General features: G+C 33.9%; 1 protein-coding gene across 1 annotated transcript; it reads right to left on the bottom strand.

Moving 5' to 3' along the window:
- Window positions 1-5135: 5135 nt before the first annotated feature.
- LOC113372121 lies at window positions 5136-7071 on the bottom strand (the record flags this gene model as incomplete). Its single annotated transcript, XM_026612449.1, has 2 exons — window positions 5136-5254; window positions 6858-7071. Coding segments are annotated over 2 exons (333 nt in total), but the record flags the coding sequence as incomplete, so codon positions are not given.
- Between the last annotated feature and the right edge of the window lie 3750 nt (window positions 7072-10821).

Here is a 10821-nt window from a genome sequence, read left to right on the forward strand (position 1 = left end):
AGTGTACGATTAACATTGTGGTATTTATTTATTGTTGAATAACACAGTTAATATTTAGATATAACAAACTAACCGGTCATATGGCCAAAAAAAAGTTGCAAAGCCATGGCCTGTGTTGGCGTTATTGGTAGAGTTATGGCTTCGTATCAACAGGGTACCGAGTTCGAATCTTACCTCCAGCTGTTAAGCGGAATTCAGCAGTGAGCCTAACGTTGTGGTATTTATTTATTGGTGAATAACACAAAGTCAATATTTAGGTATAACAAACTAACAAGTTATGAGGCCGAAAAAAAGTATAATCCATGCGGCCTGTGTTGGCGTAATTGGTAGCACGATGGCTTCATACCCACAGGGTACCGAGTTCGAATCTTACCTCCAGCTGTTAAACGAAATATCACGTTGTGGTATTTATTTATTGTTGAATAACACAAAGTTAATATTTAGATATAACAAACTAACAAGTTATGAGGCCGAAAAAAGCATAATCCGTGTGGCCTCCGTTGGCGTAATTGGTAGCACGATGGCTTCATACCCACAGGGTACCGAGTTCGATTCATACCTCCGGACACAAAATTGTGGACGAGGCATGCACGGAATCACATCCGCTCGAATTTAGGACACCTGGTATGTTTCCGATAATCCGAACCTCCGATTATCCGGACTTCCGATAATCCGGACCTTTGATGATGCGGACTTCCGATAATCCGGATTTCCGATGATCTGGACTTCCGATAATCCGGACCTTTGATGTTGCGGACCTCCGATTATCCGGACTTTCGATAATCCGGATTTCCTATAATCTGGACTTCCGATAATCCGGACCTTTGATGTTCCGGACTTCCGATAATCCGGACCTTTGATGTTGTGGGTTTCCGATAATCCGGATTTCCGATAATCTGGACTTTCGATAATCCGGATTTCCGATAATCTGGACTTCCGATAATCCGGACCTTTGATGTTCCGGACTTCCGATAATCCGGACCTTTGATGTTGCGGACCTCCGATTATCCGGATTTCCGATAATCCGGACTTTCGATAATCCGGACTTGCGATAATCCGGACCTTTGATGTTCCGGACTTTCGATAATCCGGACCTTTGATGATGCGGATTTCCGATAATCCGGATTTCCGATAATCTGGACTTCCGATAATCTGGACTTCCGATAATCCGGACCTTTGATGATGCGGACTTCCTATAATCCGGACTTCCGATAATCCGGATTTCCGATAATCTGGACTTCCGATAATCCGGACCTTTGATGTTCCGGACTTCCGATAATCCGGTCTTCCGATAATCCGGACCTTTGATGTTCCGGACTTCCGATAATCCGGACTTCCGATTATCCGGTTACATAGCAACGGTTGCTAGGCCGTTGCGTAATTTTTGGTCGAAAAAATTAGCGGTTAACGGTTGCTAGGCAACGGTTGTGAACATTTTTTTTTAAATTTCAAAAAAAAATGTTCGCAACCGTTGCCTAGCAACTCCGGACTTCCGATTATCCGGTTACATAGCAACGGTTGCTAGGCCGTTGCGTAATTTTTGGTCGAAAAAATTAGCGGTTAACGGTTGCTAGGCAACGGTTGTGAACATTTTTTTTTAAATTTAAAAAAAAAAGTTCGCAACCGTTGCCTAGCAACCGTTTTTTTAATTTAAAAAAAAATGTTCGCAACCGTTGCCTAGCAACCGTTAACCGCTAATTTTTTCGCGGTTCTAAATTAGCGGTTAACGGTTGCTAGGCAACGGTTTTGAACCTTTTTTTTAAATTTAAAAAAAAAAGTTCGCGACCGTTGCCTAGCAACCGTTTTTTTTAATTTAAAAAAATGTTCGCAACCGTTGCCTAGCAACCGTTAACCGCTAATTTAGAACCGCGAAAAAATTAGCGGTTAACGGTTGCTAGGCAACGGTTGCGAACATTTTTTTTTAAATTAAAAAAACGGTTGCTAGGCAACGGTTGCGAACTTTTTTTTTAAATTTAAAAAAAAGGTTCAAACCGTTGCCTAGCAACCGTTATTTTTAAAAGCAAATTTAAAAAAAAAGTTCGCAACAGTTGCCTAGCAACCGTTTTTTTTAATTTAAAAAAAAAAGTTCGCAACCGTTGCCTAGCAACCGTTTTTTTTAATTTAAAAAAAATGTTCGCAACCGTTGCCTAGCAACCGTTAACCGCTAATTTAGAACCGCGAAAAAATTAGCTGTTAACGGTTGCTAGGCAACGGTTGCGAACATTTTTTTTAAATTAAAAAAACGATTGCTAGGCAACGGTTGCGAACTTTTTTTTTTAAATTTAAAAACGACCAAAAATTACGCAACGGCCTAGCAACCGTTGCTATGTAACCGGATAATCGGAAGTCCGGAGTTGCTAGGCAACGGTTGCAAACATTTTTTTTGAAATTTAAAAAAAATGTTCACAACCGTTGCCTAGCAACCGTTAACCGCTAATTTTTTCGACCAAAAATTACGCAACGGCCTAGCAACCGTTGCTATGTAACCGGATAATCGGAAGTCCGGATTATCGGAAGTCCGGAACATCAAAGGTCCGGATTATCGGAAGTCTGGATTATCGGAAGTCCGGAACATCAAAGGTCCGGATTATCGGAAGTCCAGATTATCGGAAATCCGGATTATCGGAAGTCCGGATTATAGGAAGTCGGCATCATCATAGGTCCGGATTATCGGAAATCCGCATCATCAAAGGTCCGGATTATCGAAAGTCCGGAACATCAAAGGTCCGGATTATCGCAAGTCCGGATTATCGAAAGTCCGGATTATCGGAAATCCGGATAATCGGAGGTCCGCAACATCAAAGGTACGGATTATCGAAAGTCCAGATTATCGGAAATCCGGATTATCGGAAACCCACAACATCAAAGGTCCGGATTATCGGAAGTCCGGAACATCAAAGGTCCGGATTATCGGAAGTCCAGATTATAGGAAATCCGGATTATCGAAAGTCCGGATAATCGGAGGTCCGCAACATCAAAGGTCCGGATTATCGGAAGTCCAGATCATCGGAAATCCGGATTATCGGAAGTCCGGATTATCGAAAGTCCGCATCATCAAAGGTCCGGATTATCGGAAGTCCAGATAATCGGAGGTTCGGATTACCGGAAACATACCAGGTGTCCTAAATTCGAGCGGATGTGATTCCGTGCATGCCTCGTCCACAATTTTGTGTCCGGAGGTATGAATCGAACTCGGTACCCTGTGGGTATGAAGCCATCGTGCTACCAATTACGCCAACGGAGGCCACACGGATTATGCTTTTTTCGGCCTCATAACTTGTTAGTTTGTTATATCTAAATATTAACTTTGTGTTATTCAACAATAAATAAATACCACAACGTGATATTTCGTTTAACAGCTGGAGGTAAGATTCGAACTCGGTACCCTGTGGGTATGAAGCCATCGTGCTACCAATTACGCCAACACAGGCCGCATGGATTATACTTTTTTTCGGCCTCATAACTTGTTAGTTTGTTATACCTAAATATTGACTTTGTGTTATTCACCAATAAATAAATACCACAACGTTAGGCTCACTGCTGAATTCCGCTTAACAGCTGGAGGTAAGATTCGAACTCGGTACCCTGTTGATACGAAGCCATAACTCTACCAATAACGCCAACACAGGCCATGGCTTTGCAACTTTTTTTGGCCATATGACCGGTTAGTTTGTTATATCTAAATATTAACTGTGTTATTCAACAATAAATAAATACCACAATGTTAATCGTACACTGCTGAACTCCGTTTTTTAGCTGGAGATATGATTCGAACTCGCTACCCTGTTGGTACGAAGCCATGACTCTACCAATATCGCTAACACAGGCCATACCATTCCAACTTTTCTTTGGCCATATGACCTGTTAGTTTGTTATATCTAAATAGAACATATAAATATATATTGACAGACAGACAGACAGACAAAAGTATTTATTTCAATAATTGAGCTACATTTTGCATTGTTATTTTTAACACATATTTTTCTACCCTTGGGTACTTTATACAACATAATTGATTTTAATATATACAGTGAGTATTGATTGTGAGTACAGCGAGCTGTGTGACAAATTGTGTGGCAAAAAAGAGGAAAGAAAATTTTTCCTCACAAAAAATCCACAAAGCAATATTTATAATAATAGTTAATTACAAAAATAAAAAAGAAAAACAAAATAAAAGATTTATTGCACTGAAGGAAGATCTGTGTCGAGCCAAGTATCAATTGCCGCTATGGGTCGATCAGTATATATTTTGGCATGGCGTGATTGCCATACCAAATATCGTCTCTTGTGTATTGGCCGAGGCCCGCGATGTTAACATTAGGATGATCCCCACATTTTAGATAAAAATTTTCCGTGAGCTTTTTTATATAGTCTAGTATGGTCGGTACGTCAGTCTGTTTGTGTATGTATTTTGAAGAGTAGTAATGTCTAGTTAGTGGGTTCCTTATTTTGTTAAGTACCAGTCGTAGTGTCTTGTTTTGTAATGTCTGTAGTTTCCGTAAGTTAGTCTTAGTCGTCGCGTTCCATGCCGGAGCGGCGTATGTCAGTAACGGTCTTATAAGTATCAAGTAAAGTGTCCGCTTGTTCTTCACGCTTAGCGGGCCGTTGTGGTTCAAGAGAGGTCTCAGTAGATTTAACATCCCGTAAGCTTGTCCAATTTTCGTATTAATATGTTTTGTGAAGCTGAGTCTATGGTAAATATATATTGTGTTGAGAAAGCGCAAATAAATAGCTGTTAGTTACTTTCGAAGCGTGCGGTATGCATCAATGCCGAATGCATTTATGTTTGGCGCCATCTCGTTATGTTTAATAATAACTGGCAGAATGACTAATATTTCATCGTGTATAAGGTTGTTTGTGTGGCGTAAAAATCCGTGGGTAGATATATTTGAACATTTCATAAAAATGTTATTATAAATAATACCATGATCTATATGATCCCATTTCGAAATACTTTACCATTCATAAATGTACTATTTACACAAATATATTTCTTAAAACTATTTAAATTAACTTATATCTATTATATATTAATTATAAAAAATAATCGTGTGTAAAAAAAACTGTTATTTATTTATAGACAAAAGAAAACTTAGTATCGTACATAAGTTTGAGTTCATATATATTAGATAATATTAAATATAAAATTTTAACTTTAATATAGCTGCCATTGTAGCATAAAGCACAGCCCAGTGAGAAACTAGAGCATCTCCATTTGAAGTCTTTCTTCGAAGAATTGCAGCCATTTTATCACCTATTGAATTTAACACATATAACAATTAATGATTTTATTTTAGGTCTTATTCTAATAATTATGTTTGATGATAACTAATAATCAGAGGAAAGTTGATATTAGGATAAATTCTATATAGCTTTTTAGTAGTAGGTACGACTACTACTAGTAGTAGGGCGCACGGATCAACCGATTTGAATGGTTAAAAAAACATTCGATTCCTATTGATAGGGAGACGTGTTGATTAGTTTTTGACAAAGGCAGATCCAGCCATTACGGTGCAGAGAATGTAAATGGAGTTTTTGAGAGAACGGAGCATCCGAATCGAACGATATAAAAATCATTTAATTTGTAATGATTGGGAAAAGTGATTAGTTTTTGACAGAGGCAGGTCCGGCCATTTTAAAGATATTGAGCTACTAATGGCAGTTTTTGATAGAACTAAACATCTGATTTGAAGAAATCGAAAAACTTTTTGCTTGTGTTGACGAAACAATTGCTTTTGGATTTTTTTTATTTCAAAATTTAATTTATTTTGTATATCGAAAATAAATTATTTTCTCACTTATAAACTTTAAACAGATAATTTGAACTTTGCAATTCAGTTTATATAATTCCTATAAATATTAGGCAATGTTACCGTATTTATAATAATCTATTTGAAAACATTTAATATTCCTCGAACATTTTGTTACGATGAGGAAAGCATTACCAATTTGTCTTAAGGCAAGATGACATACATCACTAGTTTAATTTTTCTCCGGAAAATTTAAAATGATACTTTCAAGTTTAATACATTGTGTATTTTTTAACTTCCCGTAGGGTAAGTTATCGTAATGGGCCGAAAATCAAAATTAAAAATTTTTACATTTCTCGACGTTTTGAAGGTTTCTGAACATTTTGGCATACCTCAGAAAAAATGGTTGTTGTGTGTTTATTTATGTATAGATACAATTTTTCGTCTACGTTTTCGGGCGCACGGATCAACCGATTTGAATGGTTCAAACAACATTCGATTCCTATTGATAGGGAGATGTGCTGATTAGTTTTTGGCAAAGGCAGGTCCAGCCCTTACGAAGATACGGAGCAATGAGTGCAGAAAATATAAATCGAGTTTTTGAGTGAACGGAGCATCCGATTTGAATGATCTAAAAAACATTCAATTAATAATGATTGGGAAAAGTGATTATTAGTTTTTGGCAATGGCAGTCCCAGCCATTTCGAAGATACAGAGCTAAATGTGCAAAAAATGGCATTTTTTTAGAGAACTAAACGCCCAATTTAAATGATTCAAAGAATTTTCAGCTTGTTTTAACAAAATAATTGACTTTGGAAAAAAAATTGTATAATTTTTTTTTTTTTTAGTTTTTTTTTGTATATTAAAAATAATTCAGATTTTATTTTTAATTCTGACTAAAGTTCCAATATACTTTAAACAAATAATTTTAACTTTTCAATTCAGTTTATATAATTCTTATAAATATTAGACAATGTTAGAATATTTATAATAATCTATTTGAAAACATTCAGTATTCCTCGAACATTTCGTTAAGTACGGGTAGTTCCAGCAATTTGCCTTAAGGCACGATGCCATGCGCCCCACTAGTTTAGAATTTTTTATTACCTTCTGAAACAAAGACCATAATGCTAGCAGGCTCTGTGTTACTGGCAGCGCATGTATAGTTGCCTGAATCGGCGTCCACAGTATCTCTTATTGTTAGACGAGACTGAGTTCTCGGACCAGGATCAGTCTCCACCGTAATACCTCCTCGGGAAGTATCGTAGTTGATCATTCGCTGATTATGGCACCAGAACACATATTGAGGTGGTGTGGGACTCTACGATTACACATCAATAATATAAACAATTTATAAAACACACTGTAATTTTTAATCCTATAATTTTTTTGGGTATGAAGTTAATGAAGGATATATAAATGCTCCCTATAAACATTAAATACAATGAACGTCATTTACATATAATTTGTATATGTAAATTATAACATTCATTATAACAAGTTAAGAATTATAACATTCTAGATCCTCCCCCCACAAAGTAATGCCTAACGGCGGTTTCCGTGGGAACCAGAGGCAAGAGCAAAGCGGAGGTTTTAGTCGGTATTATACCAGAGCGGTATTGAGTCCGACATACCCAGACAAAAAAACAGTCTGGGATGCATAAAGGCATTTCCTTCGCTATACAGAAAAAAAACATATAATTTGATATAAAAAAAATATAATTGAGTTTTTTCAAAACGAAAAATCTTAATCCTTGTACGTTAACATGATATCTTTTAAAATATTTTGACATTTAAAGTGATTTTTATCTTTTTGTTGTTCAAATTTGGATTCGAAACTTAAATATATATATATATATATATATATATATATATATTTTATATACATATATATGTGTATATATATGTATATATACATGTATATATATATGTATATGTATATATATGTATATATATATATATAAATATATATATGTGATGATAGTTTTGTCGATGTTGATACATATCTTATATATAAAAATGTAGCTCTCGATTAAATGATTAGGTAAAACTCGAAAACGACTAATCCGATTTGACGATTCTTAGTCTTGAAAATTTCGTGCCAATCCAGAGATGGCCAGAAAGGTGAAATAATATTTCAAAATCGCGTAGAAACTTTACATTTTTAGTTTGAAATTTTTTGTAGAATTGTAATTTAAATTAAACAATGGACGGTGGTTAATACGTGAAATGTCAAACGCTTTTGACAGATGATGTTCAATTACGTTTAATAGAATGTTTTACGTGAATATTATTTAATTATGATTGAATTGTGGTAAGTAGATTTGTTTGTAGTTTTATTAATATACAAAAACATTAGTAAACGGGCCGCAAGTGTTACTAGAGACTCAAAATATCAACTTTTTTGAAATGTCAAAATATGAAAATGCACTTTTTGCATATTTTTCTCATTCACGGTGCTCTGGAAGATCTCATTTGTATAATTATATACTCATTGGTATTTATAAAACATTTTCTAGGTTATATTATATTTTATTTATAATATTTAAATTCAGAACCTAAATTTGGTATCGATCAAATAGACATTTTGTTAAAAATTTGCGTTCAGCTCTCCGTCTAAATTCGGTTTTTCACTCATGCAAACTTGTTTAAAAAAATCTTTAAAAATGTCTTTGTGAAAGTTTCAAAAACGGTTTTTGCTTGAATGCTTTCATAATTATACAAAAAATAACTATTAAATCTTTGTATAATATTAATAATATCTTTAATTTGATAGCAATTTATTCTTTACTTTATCGAGTCTAGTTTACAATTTTTACAATGAATTAAATTTAAATCAAATTTAATAAATCTATATAGCTTTTTGTCTTTTATCATGATTCGAATTGATTACAAAACATTCGGATCAGCACATCACTAATTTTAATGTATTAGAAATGAAAAAAAGATATGATGTATAATTAATGAATTAATAGAGTTAATACAAGTTTGACTACAGAACACTTTTTTATTTAAAAAAACACGATTAATCAATATGTTGAGCATTCTCTTAAAAAATTGATCAAAATCTAGTTTTAAAAAATCGAAATCAGGTGGGACGCACTTCGACGTCACTTGTAAAAGATTGATTAATATTTTAATATAGTTAAGGTTTGAAGATTAACAAAATTATTTCATTAGCTCAACATATCAATTAAACAAAGTGAAATTGATTATAAATATTGATCAAAACAAAAAAAAAGGAATAAATAACACAATAAAAAGCTTCTTCTACGATTAATTCAATTTGATTCGATTCAAAATATATGAGGCCTCAACATTATCTGCCTTCTAACATAGCGTTGTCATAGCAACGTTATCTTATACTTTTTTATTGGTAGTGAAAATGTCTATCTATTTGCTGTGCGATCAGGCGTAGTTTACATATAAACAATTAATTAAGGAACTAGTGGGGCGCATGGCATCGTGTTTTAAGGCAAATTGCTGAAACTTCCCGTACCGTAATAGAATATTCGAGAAATATTGAATGTTTTTATATAGATTATTATAAATACTGTAACTTAATTAAGTTTACAGATCAGTAAATAAACAAAATTTAATCAATTGAATTTAAAATGAAGGACTATTTCTATTATTTATAAGAATTATATAAACTGAAGTTAAAATTATTTATTTGAAAGATATAAGTGAGAACTTTAGCGTGATTTTAAATAAAATCAGATGTTTTCGATATGCAAAAAAAATTTAAGGGTGTTGTTTTTCTTTTGTTACAAAAAATGCAAGTTATTTGTTTTTGTTTTTCTCGAAATGTATTTATCATAGAGACATGCGTTTTTTTTTTAAAACAAAAATTACAATATCATAGAATATTACGTGATTTTCTTCTTTTTTTTTGCGCCGTCATTTTTAAACCAGGGAGCGCCAAAGTCGGTCTTGCAAAATCGATCTCTTTTGCGTGCCACAGATAAATCCGTTGCGCATCGCCCGAAACAAAAAAAAATGAACTACGTTGAAGAAAGAAGTTTGAATCCATCCCCCTACCAAAATGAAAGAAAAAAAAGAAAGGAAAAAAATGGCAGCTATTTAAAAAAAAAGTGTCAAAAAAGGCCTTTTTTTGGGGCGAGAAGCTTCGCAAAATTTTTTTGCGTAATGTTATCAAGTTGTTTGAGGTAGGGGGACTAGGTATTACAGTAGTGAACAATTAAAAAAAAATGCAAGTCGATCCGACTTGTAGTTTTTTTTTTAATTTGTGGCACCGCATTGAAAAAAGTCAATTGTGAAAAACGTATTTAAAGTTTTTAATATAATGTACTAAATACACCATGGTGTTCAAAGATGCTGACACATTAGAAAGGTCATGTGCATGAGGTATTATAATGAAAAAGAGGCAGCTGGCATACAATAGCTCGCGGAGCGATAAAAAACGCTTTCAGAGGATCATACATATAGAGATATATATATCTATAACTTCGTCAAAAAATAGATATTTAGATGTTTTTTTTTTTTTTAATAATTCTAAGGTTTTTAGCTTTCATAATATCAAAAAATCTCAAAACCGAAATAAAGAAAAATAAAAAAAGAACAACCCCCTTAAATTAAAAAAAAGTTTAAAAAAATCCTTTTCCAAAAGTAATCGTCTCCTCAACACAAACAGAAAGTTTTTTGAATCATTCAAATCGGATGCTTAGTTCTCTCAAAAACTGCAATATTTTGCACATTTAACTCGGTATCTCCGAAACGGCTGGACCTGCCTTTGCAAAAACTAATCATCACATATCCCTATCAATAGGAATCGAATGTTTTTATGAACAATTCAAATCGGTTGATCCGTGCGCCCGAAAACATGGACGAAAAATTGTATCCATACATACACACACACAGATCAATTTTTTTCTGAAGTTTTTTTGACGATTATAATAACTACCCTACGGGAGTTAATAAAGAAAATTGACTTCAAAATGAAAAAAGGTATGTGGTTTGAACACCCTTATTAAAAATAAACTGTTTTTTAAGTATCATTAAAACATTTTCGTACAATCAATTATTTAATTTAAAATTTCTCAAAATCACA

This window comes from Ctenocephalides felis, unplaced genomic scaffold, assembly GCF_003426905.1.
Source record: "Ctenocephalides felis isolate EL2017-DRISC unplaced genomic scaffold, ASM342690v1 CF-g0.4_SCAFFOLD_01594, whole genome shotgun sequence".
Classification (NCBI taxonomy): Eukaryota; Metazoa; Arthropoda; class Insecta; order Siphonaptera; family Pulicidae; genus Ctenocephalides; species Ctenocephalides felis.